Source organism: Alosa pseudoharengus, unplaced genomic scaffold (assembly GCF_046254945.1).
Source record: "Alosa pseudoharengus isolate Yale_2024_CS ecotype anadromous, Long Island Sound unplaced genomic scaffold, YU_APseudo_1.1 YU_APseudo_1.1_scf_17, whole genome shotgun sequence".
In the NCBI taxonomy this organism is placed as follows: Eukaryota; Metazoa; Chordata; class Actinopteri; order Clupeiformes; family Clupeidae; genus Alosa; species Alosa pseudoharengus.
Genome location: NW_027468640.1, coordinates 26,884,987 through 26,908,286, shown reverse-complemented (window position 1 = coordinate 26,908,286; position 23,300 = coordinate 26,884,987). Strand labels below are relative to the sequence as shown.

At 42.6% G+C, this 23,300-nt stretch overlaps 1 protein-coding gene across 2 annotated transcripts in view; it reads right to left on the bottom strand.

Moving 5' to 3' along the window:
- shroom4 (shroom family member 4) overlaps window positions 1–23,077 on the bottom strand; it is a 29,685-nt gene extending 6,608 nt beyond the window's left edge. Inside the window, exons 1-5 of one of the 2 annotated variants that reach the window (XM_076289141.1) lie at window positions 22,850–23,077; window positions 13,337–13,488; window positions 5,349–5,498; window positions 724–3,625; window positions 142–203 (exon numbers count right to left, since the gene is read on the bottom strand). In XM_076289141.1, the coding sequence (XP_076145256.1) occupies window positions 142–203; window positions 724–3,625; window positions 5,349–5,498; window positions 13,337–13,488; window positions 22,850–22,993 (3,410 nt within the window). In that variant the 5' untranslated portion in view covers window positions 22,994–23,077. Of the gene's footprint in view, window positions 1–141; window positions 204–723; window positions 3,626–5,348; window positions 5,499–6,434; window positions 6,773–13,336; window positions 13,489–22,849 lie in introns of those variants that run through there. The other variant, XM_076289142.1, reaches the window with a different exon arrangement.
- Window positions 23,078–23,300: the final 223 nt, after the last annotated feature.

The following is a 23,300-nucleotide window of genomic DNA, read 5'->3' as shown; positions in this document are numbered from 1 at the left end:
CAATAAATATTTAGCTATGATTACAAGGGAGGAATTTTTATGGTAATTAGCAAATGCCCTGAATGCCTTCTCACGCAATATTTAGAAGAGGTCAAGCTCGGTTAACTCTGCTAGGACATTAATAACAGGACATGACCTCACCTCTCAGTCAAGCTGAACTTCCTGTTTAGTTTTGTTTGTTCCCGCTCACTAACAGGATATGCCTGTAGAAGAAATTTAACACGTTATTCAACCACAAACCTTGCACAGCAAGACATAGCGAATTCTAAAAGATTGACTGGTAGCCTGAGAGTCGTGAAATCAGAAAATCCAGGTCAACAGGATATCGAAGGCAAAGAATTTGTCATAAAATATTCTAAAACTAGGACAATGCATGCCATGGTATGACCATATCCCTGGATACACAGCCAATATCTCTAGAGACTTTCAGTTTGGTGGAGGGATGGAGCATTGTCTAGGGATGAACCTACTGAACTTTGTTGCAGATCCAGGATCCATGGCAAGATTGCATTACATGTTTTGATATTTTTGCTAATTTCTCAAGCAACAATGCATTCAACTTAATTACTTACTACGGCATTTGTTGTAAATATACAAAACACATTTATAATATAGGTAGGTAGAGAGATAGATAGATAGATAGATAGATGGATAGATAGAAAGATAAATACCGGTAAATAGAAAGATAAATAGATAGATAAACAGACAGAAATATATCCTCACCTCTGGGGGGGTGTAGCTTCTCAGGGTGTATTGAGGCGGTGTACTCTGGGTGTATTGAGGTGGTGTAGTCTGGGTGTATTGAGGCGGTGTAGTCTGGGTGTTTTGAGGCGGTGTAGTCTGGGTGTATTGAGGTGGTGTACTCTGGGTGTTTGAGTGAACTGGAACACCCACTGGGTTAAAGGCAGAGCAAATGTTATCAGAATCTGCATGGCCATTGGTTTGATAACAGTGGGATGGTTGCAGGGACTGACTATGGTGTGGTCTGTGGCGGTAGTCCTGAATCACAGGTTTTGCTGCAGAGTCACCGTAAAAACCGTGGTCACGCCACGGAGATTCACCTTCCATTTCCCACTTCTCTTCGTTGTATGTGTTTATGTGCTCTGGGTGTTTGTCAGTCAGCTGTAAACGGTCTATTTTACTGACAAGGTCTCTTTCCATCGCCCATTCCCTCTGCAGAAGCTCTGATTGAATCTCTTTTTCTCTTTTTCTTTCTTGTTCTAGCTCCATCTCTCTTTCCATCTCTCTCAACTTCTCCAACTCCCTCACCTTCTCTCTGGCAGCCTCCCTCAGTTTCTCCAGATCATTTTCCTCGACACTATCACATGCTCTATCTCTTCCTCTATTCCTCTCTTGGCTTTCGTTTACAAATTGCCTTCTGTTATCCATTCGGTTCTCCCCAGTTGGTCTATAAAGCCCATCCTGTTGGAGGCCTCCCTGGTAGGAGAACCTTCTGAAGGCTAGCTGAGATGACGGTCTAGCTGGATCCAGAGAAGACGTATGGGGCTGACACCACTGCCTCTCTGTTCTTTGCGGCGGCATGTTCATCCTTGAGAGATTTGAGACGGAATGACTTAGATTGCGGCTAGTCTCCTCAAAAAACTTCCTGCGGTCAGCGAACGGGAGGATGTCACTCTCAACTGTTCGGCTGGATGAGCGGCTAATAGGGGGTGGGTTTGTTCTCGGAGGTGCCGCGCTATGGCTTGGGGGTGACGGCACTTCCCCCTTAACCCGTCTCTTTTCAGCCAGATCCGTCTCAGGCTGGAGCTTGCTCCCTGGGGCCCAACGCCAACGCCGGGCCTTACTGGCACCGGTCACCTCCTCCTCCGCCTTCCTCCCATAATCCAATTTAGGGGGCAGGTGCTCAACAATGCAGGCTGCGTCAAGCCCTGAAGGTCTTTGGTCACGAGGGGGAGACACTAACGGCTGGTGGGGGATGGCAGTGGGAAGGCTGGAGGTTGAGACTAGTTGTTTGCTGAGCTGCTCTGAAGAAGGGAACTCCTCATGTCCCGAGTGGCTCACATGAGGGTTACCCGGATAATCTGATGGCTGTCTCTCTGATGATGGTATCAGAATGTCTCCTCTCTTGAGGGTTTCTTCTCTCTCTACCAGGAAATCACTGCTCTCCTCCTCCTTTACGGTCTCTCCACAATCCAACAACCCAACAGGGCTTCGGCTCTTCTGCAGCTCCGCCTTCTTGCGTTGGATCTCATTGCGGAGGTTGGTAGCAAAGCGCTCGTTGCGACGGCGCGACTTTGACGACCGCAATTGCCTCGCGGCACTGGACTTCTGATATGGCTTCAGGATTTCTTCGACTTCATCTCGTTTTCCTCTATCCTTGTTTTCGTGGCATTCTTCCAGCATGGCATCCATACTGACAGCGGAACTAATAGGCTGAAATTGCTGTTCTAACGCAGGTGAGTAGGATGACGCTGATCTCGCAGAGCTGGGGAATCCATTCACCTGTTCACCTGGTACACTTACGGAGCGGCCCCAGATGTGCTGCGGGGGAACTGATGCATTCAGGACTTCTGTGTCTACACTTGGCTTCACCCACCTGGGGACATCACTAGACCCTGGTGTGGAACACCTGCTTCCACTCCACTTGTTTGTAGATATGGAATCTGGGCTACTAGGGTCTCCCTGCTCCACTGGTGGTGGCGAGAGTGGCTGTGACCATCTGCTACGGTCCAACAAAGGCCCGTCACTTTGATTGTCACAGAACTCAAGCAGTTGGACCTGGGGAGCTGGCGGATTCTCAGTGGGACTGTATTGGTGAGAGCCAAATAAATGATTGTTCTCTGGCTTAAACTGGACATCTAGGGGGTTTTCAGTGACACTTTCTGCCGTTAGGCTCTCTGTTAATTGGGGCATTGGACTGGGTGCTCCCTTCTGCAGATTTTGAAGGTGATTCTGTTGGAAGTTGTTCTTGCTTTCTTCACCCTGACCCCGGTGTGCACAAGGTTCTGTGTCTGAGGTGATGATGTAGTATGGTTCTAAACTGCTACCTTTAGAATCCTTCCATCTTCCTATTTTTCCATTTTCAAAACCATTTCCTTCCTCAGAAATTGTGTGTCTTCGCTGCTGATCCTCCACCAGGCAGCTAGGTGGGGTAGGAATACCCACGGGGGCAGACGTGCAGCGTTTGTCTAATACCCCTGGCCGGGCTCTGGTGGCCCTGAAGCTGTCCTTTCTTGCCGGGGGCTGTGGGGGTCCTCTGTGCTCGTCCTCGTAGCTGTACGACGAAGGCCTGGTCTTTGCCTCAGGCCTGAGAAAGGCCAACCTCGATTTGAGACTTCCAGGTTCTTCCTGCAGGTCTCCTGGACCACTGGCCGAGGAGGGTGGTCGCAGCTCTGAGCGGCCTGGACCCAGGCCCTGCAGGATATTGTCCATTGAGCTGGAAACGTCAGGTCTCAGGGACACTGTATAGTCTGAAGTGTTAGAACTGGCAGAAAAGGAACTGTAGGCGGAATCTCTCTTGTTGTTGAAAATAGCTGGGTCGACCGGTGACAGTTGGCTATCAAAGTAACTCTGGCTGGGTGGGGGCGGGGTCTCGAGACTCTCCATGCTGCCCCCTGAATTGCTGTGGTGTCGTGAGAGAGGCCTCCACTGCATAGACAGATCACTGTAGACAAGAGAGAAAGAGATGCACCAAGAAAAAAAGCTGTGGCTTTCAAATGTGTAAATGGTTCCACAAAACAGATTCTCTGCATCATGCTAAAATCATCACACTACAACACAACAGTGACATGTCAAGATATTACTAAAAAGACACAGAATTCAGATATATAATAACAATAATAATAATAATAATACATAATAATATTGTATGAAAGCTTTATGGAAAGTTCTCATAAGCCATTCCGACAGTGTATCTGTTCAAAGGCTCGGACCAGGAAGAGAGGAAATGAGGTCTTCCACATGGGAAATCGCCGAAATTCTCTACCCAGCCCTCGACTCTGACCATCACAGGACATGACCCATGTGAATGCATTCCACTGGAGGTGAGACAGCCTGTTAGGACAGCCTTTTATGGGCATCAGATATTTAGTTACAGGTAAACTCTGTAATGGAATCTACAGTACAACACTGAGTCACTGGACACTTAAAGGTTTCAGTTAAAAGTTAACATCTACAGACAAACTACTTGACAATGGACCTTGTCTTTTGGATAAGGGGACTTTTAGGAAAATATCAATGAGCAGACCAATTTGTAATCTCCTGGGTTTGGCAGTTCCAGATGGTCTCTAATTCACCACCAGACAATAAGTTATCAGTTCCATTGTTGCAGTGGTGTAGTCTACGTGATATGCAGGACTACACAGTATACCCACCTCAAAAGCATCACCATCTCAGTATACCCACTTGGGTAAGGATAAGTATTAACATTTTGGGTTGATCACAGTATACCCACTACAGCTAACTAGACTGCATCACAGTATACCCACTACAGCTAACTAGACTGCATCACAGTATACCCATTACAGCTAACTAGACTGCATCACAGTATACCCACTACAGCTAACTAGACTGCATCACAGTATACCCACTACAGCTAACTAGACTGCATCACAGTATACCCACTACAGCTAACTAGACTGCATCACAGTATACCCACTACAGCTAACTAGACTGCATCACAGTATACCCACTACAGCTAACTAGACTATACCACTGCTTTGTTCCAAATATAAAAATGATGGTATGTATATCAGAATCAAATCGGCTGTAACTGTGGTGTGGTACTCTTGGTTCCCATGCTTAGCAATTGAACTCTTAAGTGTCATTATCCACTGTGGCTGTGCTGTCTGTACATTATACTATGTTTCCATTGTATTTTTTGGCATTGTCCCAAAACAGGGGGCTAAGATGTGCCTGGTTCCATCCTTTTTCTTTCTTTACTTTCTCATGCCAGAGTAATACAAGCAGACGGACAGACAGATTGCCTTTCCTTCCTTTTTCCTTTCAGAAAAAACGTTTTCCTCCAATCAAATAAATCCAAAAGTTCGGACGCTTCTAAAATCGCTAACCTTTTTGTGTTTTTCTGCTCATTTTGCTGGTGATCTAACAAAGAATGCATGAATCAATGTCTGAAAATAACAACAGTGTCCTCAGACTACAATGTTGATATTGGATGTGAGGTCATGGGCTTCCTGCTGATTGTTTCATTATGGAAACACCACAAACACAATGATGTGGTGCATGTGGAAAAATGGTAGCCACCACGATCCGACAAGGCTGCCTCTTTCACGTCCTCCTACTTCTTGTGGGCTCAGGCCATGGCTAATGTCAGTCCACTGCCAAATGTTTTCCCGTAGGGCGACTGTGTGTGTGTTTGTTTTACCCACCTATTATTGTTGCTGGAATGCCAAAGTGTGGGGAAGTGGGCAGGGTGGAGCTGCATGTCCGAAGGGCTAGTGGAAGTGCCAGTCACACTCAGGGGCTCTGCCTGCTTGGCCAGATGCCACGAGTGGGGCCTACGGCAAGGCACACTGCGTCTGCGATCACGCACAAACAAACACACACGCACAAACACACACACACACACACACACACACACACGCACACACACGCACACACACGCACACACACACACACACATAAGAGTTCATGGAAACGACAACAATCAAGAACAAGGTTAAAACAACATGAGCGCAACTGAAAACCAATCAAACAGTCTCATAAAAACTCAGAACAAACATAATGGTTGCTGATAGTTAATCAGAATGTGCAACAGGTGCAACACCTCTTTCTTGAATGGTGTAACAAAAACATAGATCACAATCTAGACCCAGCCATAACCCATACGTTTGTAAATGCCAGTACTGCAATTCACTGCTGAAAAATCTAATGATTAGACCACAAAAAAAGAAATAACCGAAATATAACCAGCATTTGCTTCAACACACAAAGTTAACAGATCTACATTCTCAAAGGTGTAAAGTATAGGGAAGAGTTTAGCATAGCTATACTTAAACTGTATTTTTTTTATATAGGTATAACTCTATTTATTTATTTAGACTTATGTGGTCTCAGTTATGCTTCTAAGGGTTTCTGGTTCACCTGGGAAGACACTGCATACAAGAGGACTGTTTAGCAGCAGAAAAGCTGATGAATATCACTGTTCAAAAGCACACCAAGGAAATAGACTAATCATCAATAATCCCACAGATATTATATTAAAAGTTGTCAAACTGTAAACATTGTTATTGAGTTCAAAAGACTACCTGAATGATACATTATAAGCAAGTAAGCATGTCAATAGAGATGTCTCCTTTTGATAGTTTCTCTCTTTAACTTTCTCTTCATTTCCACTACCCAGGCTAAATGGAATTGTTTATCTTAAAACATCTCCATGAGACAAAAGTGGAGGAAAAGGATAAAGAAATGTTAAACGTTAGCAGCAGAGTCCAACGCAAAGAGCACCTACTCACAGGGATTCATGCTTCTCCTGTCATGCACTGCACTGAGCCAAGTGATCGCATGAGCTCTGCTTCAGAAAAAAATCCATCTGCCAATTCCCAATTCAAGTCAGTAGATATCCAAATCTGTTGCTTATCTTCAAGAGATATATGAATTCTGGATAATTCCTAATCAGGCTCAGAGGTGAATTCAATCACTTTCTTGGTCAGTTTTTTAGGCACAAGCCCTGTATTTGACAGTACATGCTGTTAAAGCCTTGAGCAGGAATACATACAGAGCAGCTGAGCTTGGTTACCGCAGCTGAGACTAACTGTCATCTCTCTAAAATGAACCAGCAAATTAACCTACAAGCCCCCCCAACCACCCCCAGTCTACTTATTTCAGAGACCAAACACTAAGGTCTCTACCTCCCACCCCTTTACATCTCTCTTTCTCTCTCTCTTTCTCTCTCTCTCTCTCTCTCTCTCTCTCTCTCTCTCTCTCTCTCTCTCTCTCTCTCTCTCTCTCTCTCTCTCTCTGTGATGCCATTAGAGAGACAGGAAGTGGAGCTCAGATGGAGAGGAAACTGTTTGTATGAGATAAAGACACAAGCTGCTGCTAAAATAATACCCTGAGTTCGTTCTTATTATTGTTTGAACAAAGAGAATAAAAAAATGCAAAGGGGCACTTCCTGCCTCTCTCTTAAACACCCATCAAGTTTGACCCAGGGTATGTGGATTGGCAGTGGAAAATAAATAGCAGATGAAAAGTGAGTTTTGGTGGTGTACATTTTGTTATGGAAATAAACATTTTCATATTCTATATACAGTATGTTGTGTTGACAGTGCATCAAGATTAAACTGACTGTACAGATTCCAACTCCATTCAGTGTGTAAGAGAATCCAATTAAATTTCAATTCCGTTTTATTTACTTATTTATTTAACACCATAATGTAAGGACATTTCTCAAGGTACTCTACAGACCCCAGCTTGAACATGAACTTCGATGTCCCTAGAGCAGGCAGTAACGTGACGGGGGCAGAAAAAAAACCTTTCAGGAAACCTTGTATAGTGTACAGTAGTTTTTCTTGGTGTTTTATGCCCCCAACGCAGCGCTGCCTGGAAGGCGCTATGGTTAGGCATGGGTTAAGTTTAGGGTTAGGTTTAGGATAAGGTGCCTTTAAGTCGACGGTGGCAGCGCTGCCTGGAAGACAACGTTAGGGGCATAAAACACCATCGAGCGTACAGTAGTACAATATTAAGCATCCTACAATTAGACATCTGCAGATTATTCATTGATCAGGCACCATATTTTTACCAACTCTGTTGCAGTGCGAGCAGTGCGAGCATGCAAATTTTGTAAAAATATAAACAGTCAGACAGCGCCAATTTTGCCATGTGGACCACTGAATACAAATTCAGCAAAATGGTAGTCTATTCAAAACAAACCCTGTAATTTATGGCAGTGTACAACCGCCTAGCAGTTTTCCCATAGTCCACACACTTTTGTTCAGATGGAAAACCATATAGGCTCTCATCCTTCCTGTACCACATTATAAGGAATCCTACTGTGCCATACTATGGTGATCAATGGCAAAATAGCATTCGATTTCCTGTCCCTGACACGAGGCCACCCTACAGCGACAACCACACGCACATTTTTCTTATTAATTGTTTTTTACAAATAGCAATGATCGAACTTGCCACTCTCTACACACAACATACACACGACATATGTAAATGGAGGGGGGGTCACTCAAAAGGATGCCTCAAAGAGTGTGTGTGGACTATGCAATAACTGATTAGAAGGTTTTGAGGACTTGATGCTGATCACATGTTCTCCAGGTCTCTTGTGACCTCTGTAATGAGGCCCTTTAGGATGCTTTTAAAACTGCCCAAACATGTGACGCACCAGCACATCACAAACCACTGGACTTCTGCGGTACTCTCCTCAGCTGTCTTTCGGAGATACCATCAGGCAAAACAAACAGTAGTTTGAAATACAGACTAAATAATGACTGCAAATTTAAGATAAGTCTCTGTCACAAATGGAGTGGATGGTTAAATGATGAAACAACCAATTTGAGAATGTCTAAATAAAAACAAAGATATAACCAGACTGGTCTGATGCTTACGATAGAAAAAAACAGTCTCCCAAAACCTGTGAGTATGTATGTATACATGGATGTGTATGTGCAAATATTTGCAGGAAAAATGTAAGAGAAGGGAAGTATGGTCACCTGTCAAGCTATACCCATTCCAACACCATATCCTCCAATCACATACACATAACACATACAAACATACACACACCATTATGTTTCGAGCCACAATCAAGCAATCTGTTTGTTTTGGGTTGCCTGTTTCCCATAAACAGCCGCACGGCTGCATTCCAGTCAATCAGCACAGTGGCTGTGGTCCATCAGACCCTTGAGCTGGCCAGACAAATCCCGCCTGATGCACGGTCCTCTGCAGCAGCACAATGCCTTGTTGTGTCTCTGTTATCACCCCCCGCCCTCTTAATCTCCAGCTTTCTTTTAAGTGGACAGTGATAGCTCAGTGTTCTCAAAGGTTTCTCTCCAGACAAAACTTCAACCTCAAAATCAATTAACAATCTAAAAATGGTCAAGACGACAATCTTTCAATGGTCAGTTTTGTCACTCAAACTACTTGAGTCATGTAGCTCATTTGCTTCCAAAGCAACCATCCCTAACTCTTTTAAGGTGCAGTCAGCGATTGCGCATAACGTTTATGTTTATATTTAAATTTCTTAGCAGACGTTTTTGTCCGAAGCAACAAACAATATATTCTAATCAGGGGATAAACAAAACACACCAGAGAGGTAGCTCACCCCTCCCTTCTGTATTCCCAGAGAAACTCCACACAGTGTGTTGTTTTTGTTTGGGGGACAGGCTGCCCCCACTTTGTTTGTTTCCAGTTTTCAGAGCCTGAGCTGCCTACAGAGAGCCGGTTGAGCTAGTGGATCATGAGGACATGTTTGCTGAATGTGACAGAAAATATTATGGGCTTGAAATTGCATACGATCACTGACCTCACCTTTAAACTATCCAATAGTCGTTCTGTACCAAGCATGTCCGAGTTGTGAGAAAAGCCACCAGATTTCATAACATAAAGTTGAACTTGCATGTGTACAGGTGAAATATAAAAAACACATATGTACAGGAAAATTATGTAAACGCATTCGAGTGAACAAAGCTGCAAACATTCCAACAAAAGAAAACAACATTTACTGCACACATATACACCGTCCCATACAGAATACAGAACATTTGTTATGGTGTTATTTGTCTAGTTATGGGAAATGTTTGATTTATTCTCCTTGAGGGGAAGTCCTGCACACAAAAGGAGACGCAGCTAGAGAGGAAGAAAGGAACCCAGAGAGAATGCAGCTATAGAGAGGAAGTGTCTTGGAATGTCAGGAATTTGCATTGTTTTCCTATGGGTGAGAGAGCTTTTGTTTTCCCCATTCCCTGGCACAGCAGGGACAGGGTGGAGAGGTGAACAGAGAACACGGGGGTTACTGTGAGAAGCTGTAGGATGAGCTACAATCATACATCGCTTCCCTAAAGTAACTAGTGGAAGCCTCCTATGACATTTTGGACACCGTCTGGTCACTGTTCACTGGCATAGTTTAGTCCGCTGAGATGGACTAGGACCATCACCTTTAACAGTGACTAGTATTCTCTTCAAGAGTTATATATTTATATTCAAATGCAACATCTAACCATACATAGAGGTGCTTACAATATTTCACCTATATGTGTGCAACCATGGATTGACATTTGCCAACACATTTGCCATGATGAGGGCTTAGAACCAGAGGGGCGTAAGTGATTTCACCAACTTTCCAGGAGGGCAAAAACAACACCAATTGGTTCAGTGTGTTTTTTCACTAATAACTCTAAAATTACTTTTTAAATGATTTTGTGCGTTTGACAGAGCTGATGAAGAGCTTTGATTTGATACATAAATCTCAATTTTGTCAAAAATCTCACTTTCGCCCCTCTGGTTCTCACTCCTACAGTATACTCTTTCACCAGATGAGTTACAGGAGCTACAGGCTGCTCTTTCAAACACTGGTGGTTTATGTGGGTATAGGGAGCACACATTATTATTATTATTATTTTTTTACCAAACAATATTTTGTCAATAGCCCATTGTGCGTCCAGTTCCAACTCAAATAAAGCAAAGCTAACGTTCCGGACGGGGCAGACACGCTTCCTCCTTCTTCACATGGCTTTCCTGTATATCGCAGCTCTTCCTCCAGAAACACTTCTGAATACAGTCACACACAGCGACACGCACAGCAACACACAAACAAACACCCACAGTACGGCAGTCCATGTGAAACACTTTGTCTTGCTAAGACTCAGACTTGCCAGCACATTGAGTGAGGCATCCAACAGCCTGCCTGCCGCACATGTGTGTGTCACAGAGGAAGACTCACAGGGCAGAGCAGGAAGTGTGAAACAGAGGCTCAGAATTTCCCTGTGCTCTCCACCTAACTGGGATGAGAATAGCAAAGAGGGCGGTGAGCAACGCTCCACTTCAGCGTCAGCGGCGACATAGCCAACCAAGTGCCAAACAAAACACTCCCATTCTCCCTCACAAGGTGTGCATTAGATACGTTTCTTGTGCTCACCAGAAACTTAGAATATTCTTTTTTTTTTTTGCACGTCTCTTTAATGGCTCCGTAAAAAAATGTAAATGTGTGACTGACAATGTATTTACAGAGAAGGGGACTGAAGATGCGTCTCAAACACGACCAAGGAATGACCCTGCAATATCTGAAGAATAAACAGAACCTAACAATTCCATCTCTCTCTCTCTCTCTCTCTTCCTTTCTTTCGACACACTGTGGGTTGTGCAAAGAAAAGGACACATGGGGTTTTCACCACTATGTTCAATTTAAGTAAACAATGTGCTATGTGCACAAAACCACCTCAGCCAAGTGAGCGCCCCATTTTCGTTTAACAAAGAACAGCAGTTCATCTGTGGTCAGGGATTCCCTTATGAGTGCTTCTGGAACATTATGTTACGAGAACTCCTAAAAGTGTTCCAGTTGGACTATGAAGCAAGAATGAATGAGATGGTCTCAGTGATGTCATATGTGAAGTGAAAAGTGAAAGGGCACAGTTTGTATGCCTGGGTAACAGGTGTCAGGCTTTCAGCATTGAAAGAGTGGCAATGAGGTTGAAATGATTTGCCATTTAATTAGTCACCCTATGCTTAACAAGTACAGGACAGATCAGGTTGTCCGTGAAAGCCTTAACTAAACCACGCTTACAGTATGAAAACAGGGATTTTCTACATGAATTAACTGTATTCCCATCAGACTAAGGTGGCCAGTTCCAATGACGTGTCATGGAAGTTGAGGAACTTGTGAGGGTTTGAACCATGGCCTGGCTTGACATTGCATATTCACTTTTATTTCTACAGATTTACGACCTAATAATATATTTAATATTGAGTATTTTAGGTTTTCTCATACATTTTTTGAGGTTGTCTTGTACGATTCCCCACCATATTTGAACCTTTGTTAAAGTTGCTGCTGTTGTCCAACACTGACATTCTCCAATTTCAGTTGTTGCATATTTTGATAGCTTCTTATCATTATAAAAACAATGTTTAAGGAAAGCAGTAGCCACAACTGAACTGCTGCAGATATCAGTAGCTAGGGAGAGGGAGAAACACAGAATAGGAGCAAGCAAGTAGGTAGCAATGCAGTGACTAGGATTGAGGCACATTCACTGGGAAACCCCCTCTAACTGTTGAGAGAGAATTCCAGAAGGAATTTGTTGCACACTGATCTCGGCTGATAGGGACTTCAACCTAAATACAAGAAAAGCAGACATTCGCCCACACTCAATTCCTGACACTCCTATTATGCAAACAGACAGGGGATTGTGAGACAACTCAGTCTGAACAATAGGTGGTGTTAGATCCCTGAATAAAATCAGATCGACGAATGACACAAGCCGTTTTGTATCACTGCTGAGCAATTTCCTCTTCAAATACAGAGATCTTTTAACATATTTCTTTTTCTTGTTGTAGTTTTCCTTTTTCAGACTGCTGTTTCTGGCAGTTTGACTAAATACCATCTGCAGATGTCATTTTCAAACTCCCCCAGTCACCAGTGAAAAACATCCACATTATCCAACCTCTGAGCATCCAACCATTTAACTCCCGCTAATGTACTAATCAAAGCATCCACCTGCAGGGTGTGAGGGCCAAGTTTACCTTTTTCTGGCAGTGAAGAATAAGAAACAACAAAACTCTCAACTGAAAAGTGGAAGAATATAATGATGCATCATTATCTTTCCAGTATTTCTAGTTCACAAAGTGGTTTTTGAGGTGTTTTGTATGCAAACAGTTTTTATAATATCCTCAGATCTTATATTGATCATATGGTCATGTGCAGGAGAGACAAGTGTCCTTCTCAAAGGTCACTCAGTTGTAAGGTATGAGCTACACCAGGCGCGTAACTGAAGTGCTCCGTTCGCGACGCGTCAAATCCATTTTAGATGAATGGTCTATTTTTTCCGAATGTACGCCCCACTGTCACGTCTGGTGTAGCTACTTCCATTGATTATAATGGAAGCTAATTGTTGCAGCAGACGCAACGCGAACGGAACGCTTCAGTTATGCGCCTGGTGTAGCTCAGCCCTAAAGTCTACATTTTTTCAGAAAAAGCAACTAAGTGATGCTACTGTTACACCAATGGTGCTATATCATTTCTGTAACTATCAGTGTATGTAACCTGAAATGTGGGTGGGTGCAATAGTGGTGGTAAGTGAGATTCCCCCTTCACTGTAAAGCGCTTTGGTTACCTTAAAAAGCACTATATAAATGCAATGTGTTGCTGTTGTTGTTGACATGCTTTACATGTGAGTTTAGATGAATTGTACAGTACCTGCGGACGATGATCTTGAGAGTGCGGTAGGAGCCCTTGATAAGGATAAGTGCCTCCTGACGTGATCCGTAAAGCGGAGAGCCATTGATGTTGATCAGCTCATCTCCCACTCTCAGCTTCTTGGTCTGGGCTGCCTTACCTCCATCCTCTATCTATACACAGAGAGAACATATACACCATTAGCCTGACCAACATACAGCAGGCACACACATACACATACACACGCACACACACACATACACACGCACACGCTCACACACTAACAGTCATTAACATCAATATATCAAATAAATGACAAACACACAGGAAGAAAAGCTAGACAAAGGAAAAAGAAAAACAGAAAAAAAAACATAATCTCAGTTAATGATAACATTTTTTGACCATCTGGTTTAACCAAGTGCTGATGGCCAATGATACTGTTTCCTCTTCTTTTTTCAGCATACCAATGACATGATTGACAGAACTCCAACAAGGACACTATATATTGAAATATGCAGATGGTTTAGTTCTGCAATGACTGATCTCAAAACACCAGACTTTTGGGGTTTGTAATTTTACTGTGAGTAACTGATTTGTCAAAACAATTCCAGAAATGGAACACTACAAGCAACTGTGCACCATCCTTGAAAACAATGTCGCCTGTCTCACTGACATTGTTAAGAGCAGAGCCTTGGTAACTCTGGGCCAAATTAACAATTAAGCCTTCTTATACGGTCTCCGATTCAAGAAATTGGTAAATACTCTGTCTTATCGCCTGTTTACAAGACAAAATATTGTGAGTATACCGATTATGCCTGTGGTGAGGTCGCACCATTTATCTTTATACTGGTGACAGAAGTCCCCTACAATGAAGTGGTTTAAGATTATCCAGGTTTAAGATTATAACAGGTACCAAGAGAGCACTTTATAAGTGCAATCTCTAATTCATTCATGCCAACATGCAGATACATTCAAATTTTGCTCTCTCGTGAAGCTGGAAGCTCACAAAATGTAGCAAAGAGCTTAGCACGCACACACACACACAGTCACACACACACACACACACACACACACACACACACACACACAAACACACACACACACACACACACACACACACACAACCACAAACACACACATGTTCATGACTCACAGTCATGAACATCAATAAATCTGAATGACATACCCCAGACACAAACAGCAGTGTTCAACGACTAAATAAATAAATAACAGTGCCAGCACAGCTGCAGAGATAAATGGCATTCTTGCACAGCTGGGAATTGTCTGACCCTTGCTGTGTGTTACTGAGTGTGCACGAGTTAGAGAAACACTTTTCACATTTTCAGCCTTCATGGCCGACACTACTTTCCCATGAACAGGCTCTCTCCCTCCAAAGTCTTCTCAGTAAACATTTCTTTATGCATGAGATCTATCTCGCTCTTTCATATTGAATATCACAGGTGCTGCGGCAGCTTTAAAAAGAACTACTTGGCCTCACTATAAACACGGAAAGAGTGGCCAATCGAAGCGGCGTAAAATGAACCGTATGGCACCTCCTTTGCCAGTCTCTCCTTTAGGTTGGACATGGGGAATGCATGTAATGGAAACATAATTGACACTTTATGATTCAACTTCTGCAGGATACACAGCCCCCTGTGTGTGTGTGTGTGTGTCTGCTTCCATTAATGTTAGGATATCCAAACTTGCTTTGTGTCAAGATTCAAATAAAAGTATTACAACATATGTGTGTACACTGTCAAATCAAGACCTTAAGATATTCTTCACCTTTCTATCATTTTCTACAGCTTCAGAAAATACATCAAATCCATGCACAGCATATTATATGAGCAGATGTTAATCTGTGTTAGTGACATAGAGGCTTTAAATAGCAATTCATTTAATATAGATTAATGAAACATCGTAGGTGAAATAGAGTAAAAACAATGAATAATCATCATCATGATTAATCATTTTAGTTCATTACACACAAAGCACATTAGGCCTACATTGTACCACTACTGTGCCAAAGGCAATTAGTCTCATACCTATAATGCAGTCAAAAATCTCCTTACCTCTTCTTTTAAACCCCCAAAAAAATCACTTAAAAAGAGAGAAAAGACAGAAATGAGAGAATAAAACAAAAGACTGAAAGTACAACTGCTTTATCCAAGTGTCTCCTCTTTTAATTCTTGAGCATCTTTTTAAGCTGCCTGAAATATCTGATGTCATGCCACACCATCCAAAATACTGTAGTCACCTCGCCTGTATGCATGTAGCCCCCATACACACACACGATCACACCCTCCCCACACAAAACCCTTTTTACATCCCAGCACAGCCCTGTGCGTAGATGGCATGGCATGATTACAAATAGTTTCTCTATCCATCACCACTCCCTTCAGTTTTTTCCTTTTGCTCTCCGAAGCCCTTTTCCCTGGGACAATTTCCCCCGATAAAAATAACTGCAGTCCTGAGCGCCATGCCAACACCACACCTCTCTGTTCTACTGGAGTGCTGTGTGCGTCGAGAGTCTGATGGAGCTGGCTCACCTCCTAAAAACCCTGGTGACTGGGTGACACAAAGGGCCTTTGTGGGTAATCTAGATTCTTCTCTCTCGCTCTCACTCCTACGTTTTACTCTCACTCTCTTTCTTTTACATCAGCATCTTTGGTTATGCACATGCCCCCAGGGACAGGGTCTTGAGATGTCACCCCCAAGACATTAATGCCATACTCCACTCAACCATTCCTTAAAGGCTTAAGAGAGGAAGAGCACATGTCATGCTTTATGTGTAATATGGGGGATGCAGTAGTGGGTTACAGTATGTTATGCTTTTGTGTGCATTTCTCTCTCTCCCTCTCTCTTTCTCTCTGTGTGTGTGTGTGTGTTTGTACACAACATGTTAAAACAGTAGAAGGGAATGAGACTGAATGTGCTACGGTGAAAAGCTTACATGGAGCAAGAGGAACATGGCATGTCAAATATATGATTTCCAGGTTAGAGAAAGAATGCAAAAATCCAGGCCAAACCTTGTCAGAGGATGAAGACTATAAAGTCAAGCAATACATGGCGTGTGATCTACCCAGATCAAGCCTGAAGAATCACAGATGGGTGATAGGACCTCAAGTTCTACTTTTTACAGGTATATTTTTACTGGACTTAGAAATTGTTTCTTTCATTGCTATCAAGTATAAAGCAATCTATTTTAAACTTTGGAACAGCTCAATTATCCTAATGCAAAAATTGTAAATAACATTGACAGATCTGATATATGAAAGTCAACTTCTACTTGATATTTCTGTTAGACTTAAATATTCAAATATTTAAACACCACTGTTATTACCCTTGAACATACAAATGTAAGTGTCATGGATTAAATTTGTATTAAATCACATATAATGAACCCAGCAGATTCAGCCATTTAAGGCCCACTATGGCACGTGCTGTGTGGCTGTAGATGGCAGTTCTACAGTTGTCATCAGGCCAGTCAAAGCGAATGGGCAGAGAAGAATGAGCTCACTGTATGCACGGGCCAGTGTCTGTGTCCTGCGTCTGGCTGGGCAGCATGAGGTCACCCTCAAATGCTCTATAAATAAGAGGGTGTTCCTCGTTCCTCTGGTCTGGCCCAAAGCCATGCATTGTGTCCCAAAAGAGGAATTACCTATTGCCAGTGGATGTGGAACTGCCCTGTCACATTTTGCCAATCAACATGCCAGGGAGCAAGAAAGAAGGGCTTTTTGGTTTTGACCATCTTTACATTTTTAAAGAGTGTATATTAGCTGATTAAAGAAACGTTTAATAACAGTTTGTCATCTATGAGGTATGCTTTTATTTGGCAACCAGTTTTGGTATCACCTTCAAATTAATTTTGGTGGTATGGTCGTGTGAAGGACCAATGCGCTAGTTCTGTATTCCATGCATGGAAAACTTTCACAGCTCAACATTGCTGACTGTGTCACCAAAAGGCACCAGTTCACATGTAAGCAGTGCTGACAAGATTATGGGTGGTGTGTGCAAGGTTTTGCATGCCTTTTATGGTTAGCTCGCTAGTAAATTATTGCATAGTTGTTGCTTAAAGGAACAATTTGAAACCACACTTATGAGCTTTCTCTCTTGCCTGCGGTCAGACTGCAGCTTACTGGGTGTCACTAATCAGGGATGTAGACAAACACATCAGAAGTAAATGTGTTTAACAAAAAAAAAATATGGGGTTATATTCAACAACATGTTAACTGCTAATCTTAAATGAAAGCTAATTATAGAGGAACAGAGCAAAGAAATGCCTAAAAGTGGTGTTATATGCATGGGCGCTCCTTTCAAAGAAGTGACTCTTAATGATTGCCTGTAATGATTTTGTCACCATGTAAATCATTAACCGGGGAGAGGAAACTAACAGCCAGTGGCCTGTCTGTGCGCATTCCACAGAGGTGAACAAGAGATGGACGAGAACAAAAAATAGACAATGACAGAGAGTGTTTAAGCTTTGTGTGTGTGTGTGTGAGTCTGTCTAGATACAGAGTAAAATGTTCTTATTATATAAACAAATTAATGAATGTGAATGGCAGTTGATGGTGTATTTGGTGTGTGCGTGGTGATTGGAGTATGTGTGTGTGTGTGTGTGTTACACAGTGCATAATTTCCAAGCTTGGCGACTGGCCTTCCCAATGCCATTCATCACAGGATCCAACACAGCTCACACACAGGATACTTTGCATACAACAACCTATTAGTGCAGGTAGCACACACAAACACCAGGCTGTGGTGGTGAGTGATAAAGACAGACTAAATAAAGCTGCTGCTGCTGCTGTCACACAGCCGAGGAAGTCCATTACTGGCCTGTGTTCTGGACACAGCAACGGGAAAACAGGCCAAAGAATGGAACAGGACTCCGAGAGCAGATGCCAGGGAGTCCAGAAAAGAGAGAAAGGGAATGACAAAGGAAGACTGAGAAAGGATATAGAAATGGAGAGAACACAGAAAAGGGATGGTTGTGCTGGTATCCAAGGTACGGGAGACATGACGACGGAGGACAGAATCACCTGCATGCAGGAAGATCTCTGAACTCTTAAAAAATACAGAATCTCCCAACACAATTAGAGCAGCATTACTTGTCTACAGGTATCTCATCTGATGCACATTTGAGACCAACACATACAAATCTGATTCTGATTCATTTCAGCGGTTTTATTTGTACACATTTAATCTCCATGTGGACCTGTATGATGTTGTCTACTGAAGTGTAGCGACTCAGCTACAGTCATGGGTCCAACTTGGAAACATGGTTAACTGCGGATAAATTTCGCAATGTTAAAAATTGGTGAACTGCATAGCAATTTGTTGCCCTATTTTCATTCATTCATATCGAATGTTAAAATTAATACCAAATGTGCAACACACTGGGAAAGGCAACTTCAGCATTTATGGACATCCTGGATGCTAAACCCATTCAAAAGCAAAACCGCATCGTTCATTGAGTCCTGTGTTCACTCAGACAGGAAACAAACAGATGCTCAAACATCTGCTGATGTGTCCATTCCTCTGTGTGTGTGTATGTGTGTGTGTGTGTGTTATTATTATTATGAAGCAAAAGGAAAGGACGACTATGAAGCAGCCCAACAAACATTTTGTCAGGTCTGAACAAAGCCTAAAGTTATGGACTGCACCTTTAAGGAGCCTTCAGTCTTCAGGCGGCACAGGGCGGCAGGACAAATAAAGTCCAGCTGGGCTGAACACTTCAAATTCAGCTCACCCTTTAATTGTTCTCACCCACATTTAAGCCAAAGCCCAAACAGTCGTCCCCAATACTACAATACATCTGGCCTGTTGAAACCAACAGAGTTCGAGGTGGAAAAGAGAAGCCTTCTCTGGACAAAACTGCAAGGCAGAAGTGGGGGAGGGGGATTAGCCAAAAGAACTGACATACTTGGACGCAGTTCAGTGCAGTAGTATGTGAGAAGAAGTTCTAAAGAGAAATGAAGCTAATGCATGAGGTATAAAAAAAGAGAGACAGAGAGAGAGAGAGTGAGAGAGAGTAAAATGCAGAAAGAAAAGCAGGAAAGGGACGGGACAGAAGGGAAGACAAAGGTCTCTTTTACAGCAATATGTTGGGAGTTTCCCGGGTGCTGCTTTGACCAGGCCTACTCTCTGGTCACATTCTGGAAGTGTACTGACCAGAGAGTAGCATAGGCAAAGGATGGGCTACTAGCTTACTTACTCACACACAATCAAAATAAACTCACACACACACACACACACACACACACACACACACACACACACACACACACACACACACTCACACACACACACACACACATACACACACATTCATACAAGTAATTTACTGTAGATTCAACATTTATTTATTTTGTAAGCTTTATTTCACTTTTTACTTCATTTAGCAAACATACCAGTGGTAAGAGACACACACACACACACACACACACACACACAGATACGTATCCACCCACGCACAGTCATACAGTGAGTGTTTTGTTTTAAAAGAGGGTCAGAGCAGTAGGAATGTATCTCGGTGGAAAAGTTGGTTTTCAAATTCCTCATTTTGTTTGCCTCTTAGTTTCCACCAGAACTTGCTGTGAGCACAACTCCTCGACATGCTGCCGCTTAAATGCACATGCACACACTGCAAGAACACACACTGCTCTCTCACGCCTGATCCAGAAAAGACATGACCGTTATGGACACCTCATCCTCTAAAGGACAAAACGTTTAATTTCTGAGGGACATAATAAACCCCTTGAAGTAAACCCCTTGAAGCTGACTCAGTTAGCCTCTCTCTGTATTTTTAATTCTTTAAAGAACAGTACATAAGGGTTTACTAATTTTTTCAGTATATATTTTTGATGTAATTCAATTACCAAGAAAGCTGCCTAGCTTTTTTCAGTGAAACTGTGCTATTATTTGCAAAGGAAAGCTGCTGTCAGTTAGATCACTACTTCACAAAAAAGCTCCTCGATATAAGTTAAGCAGAGAAAAATGTATCTGATCATTCCCAATATTTCCAACACTATGTAAAAACTAAACTAACATCAGATCTCTTATTTTCTGTTGGAACCCCGGGAGAAAAGAAAAACTGTCATCATTAATTAAATATGAGTCACACATCTCAAAAGAACACCAGCAAAAAGTATCACATGGATTTGCTCTCTAAAGAACACACTATTGAAACCTCCATCCCCAACACTATGGGGAAGGTCTTTACAACACAAAGCATGAGCTCAATGACCTTTGACCAAAGGGTCCAATGACCAAAAAACTAAGCTGAAGTGATCCATCACTGTCATAACAGGGGAGAGGAGGGGATGTGATGGATACCCCTCGAAACTCCTGCTCATGTGAATGACACACATCACGGAATGACCACGTCCACTTCACGCTATGGCCCTCAGTACGTCAGCTTGGCTCCTCACTGCAGCTTGGCTTCTCACTGTTGATGTGGTAGGACAATAGAGTACATAATTTGCTTGCTGAGCTGATCGTTCTTTAGACTGTAGCCTACATCCGTCACCAGCATGCAGCGTCATTGCCCAGAGTTTGGATATAATTGCAATGTTAATTGTAACATTCTTTATTTCTATTTCTAAGAAGCAAAAATTTAGAGAAATCAGAGTATGCATTCCCATACTTAATTGATTACATGGCAGTCCTAAATAGCTTTGTGCAAATATCACACCACAACAAATAGGGTCTGTGGCTGTGAACATTCTTCACAAATGAGTTTGCATTGGGTACAGGCTCATAAAGGTACAGCCTTTTGCACCTGCAGTTGTATAGGCTACTAAGTTGCCTATCTTTTCACAAGGTATTGCACGCATTTGTGCAACAAGATGCTGCTACTGAACAATACAATAGGCTACTATTAAATCCAGCTATACTTTGTAAAAAAGTGAATGACATGTACTTTCAGACACAAAGCATTCTGCTGAAAACCTGATTATAAAATGTATTGTGTAAATAATCTGTAAATCTGAGTACATTTGTGTAGATAATGTCAACCAGGGGCTGGTAACACCGGAGGTGCAACATAAAGGTGGTTCAGACCCATCACAAGACGGTGTGCATCTCCCTAATCAGACTGTCAACATTCCAAAATGTAAAGCAATACCACATCTGCCAGTTCACACTGCAGGCTTGGGGTAGATATCCTGTCTCCATTTTTTATTTTTGTCCATGTCACCCTCCCCCTCTCCATAACAAGACTGAGTATAAGACCCCATGTACTCCACACGATCTTCATTCAAGAAAAGAAACACTTGAGCACTTCAGAAGGTATGCAGCAGTGCTTTGGTAGTATTGTGTGTGTGTGTGTGTGTGGGGGGGGGGGGGGGGGGGGGGGGGGGTATTGACTGAAAACATAGAAGTTGCTGTATATGCAACATCCATGAGGTCCAAAGACTTGGGTATTTCTGAGAGTCCATTTTGTTCGATATGTCTCACATGTAAACTACTCAGACAGTTCTGTGAATAAAGGCCATGAGAAATATGAGGAACTCCTGAGGAAAATGTTACTCTAATGCGATGACTGTCATTTGCCAACCACAGTAATTCCCTAACCATTCACAGTGTTCTACCATCCTACCAATTAGAATAATTATTTGGGGGGGGGGGGGGGGGCAACTGCAAGATTCATTAAGTTTAATCGTTCTAATAATGTTTGTTTTTTAGATGGAAAGAAACGCGTTCTGCCATTTGATTTGAAATGTCAACGCAATACTGGGAAATTAACAAAGACAACCAGGATGTTAAACTACGGTGGGGATCATTCCTACTCGCTGCGATATTGCCGCCATAGGTTAAAAGCACAACTCGCACCGGGACTACGCCAATGCGTGTAACAGGCGCAACGACCACTTTCCTCTACAGAAAAGTCACTTCGTATTCTGTTTTGATTTTTGCTTTGGTAGACTACTAAGGAAAATTAAAACGACAGATTCCAAATGAGCAGTTCTAGTCGACTGCGGACAAGCTCAACATAGATTTGACCATTGTCTAAAATCACACACGGTTGCATCAAAATCTGCCTGGAGCCTCACATTGCCCCGTTTGAATGTTTTGCAAATATGCGTTAAATTAAGCTATAGTTCATGTACAAATTAGTAACCAGTTATGTATAGACAATATGCTGCATCCTGACACAACACGCACATAGGTGGATTTGTTATTCCAGCAGAAAATAAAGAACAAATAAAACGTTTTAAAAGAATAGCCTGCGTGCGTAATGGTCTGTTAGTACATTTTACTGCATGCTATAAGCAAAAGACATGATCATTCATTTAATTTCTTACCACTGAACATCATAGAAACACTGATAGAATCAATGCTTAACTTTAAAACGAGAGAGGGACACAACACTGTTGTTACACTCAAGTCTTCGGAGCAGCGACTACACACGAGGTAGGTTACAATTCAGTTCACACGTCGCCAAATCTCAAAGAAAGAAGTGATGCACAGCACAGCCAATACTATTGTGGTATGAGGGGAACAACGTATTTTCTTCAAAACAATGCATCTTACTTTAGTTATGATAAGCGGCTCGCCGTGCTCAAGTCCCCCTTTTAACGTGAATCCCCATGGAGCACCTCCTAGAAGCTGGACGTGGATGTGGTTAAAGGACACAAGCTGTTCTACGGTCTCCATTATCTGTGATGGGTTCTCCATCTCGTTTTAGGTCTCTACACACTCCTACACCAATTCTCCATGACCAGATGTTCATTACGATAACATGGGAACGGGACAGGGGTAAGCGAGGGTGGGCTGGGTCCGGATAGGAAACTTCACCCCAACTTTTGGCGAGATGAATGCTGCTGCTCCAGTTGCTAAGATCCCCCCGAAGTTAGTTTGAGTGACAAGTGGGACGACCCGTCAAAACAGCCCCTTGTTGTAATAGACCAATGCCAGAGGTTGGTGGGTGTTGTGAATGTGAGTTGCACTCAATTCTAGGCGGTAACCTCTGCAAGGATTTGAA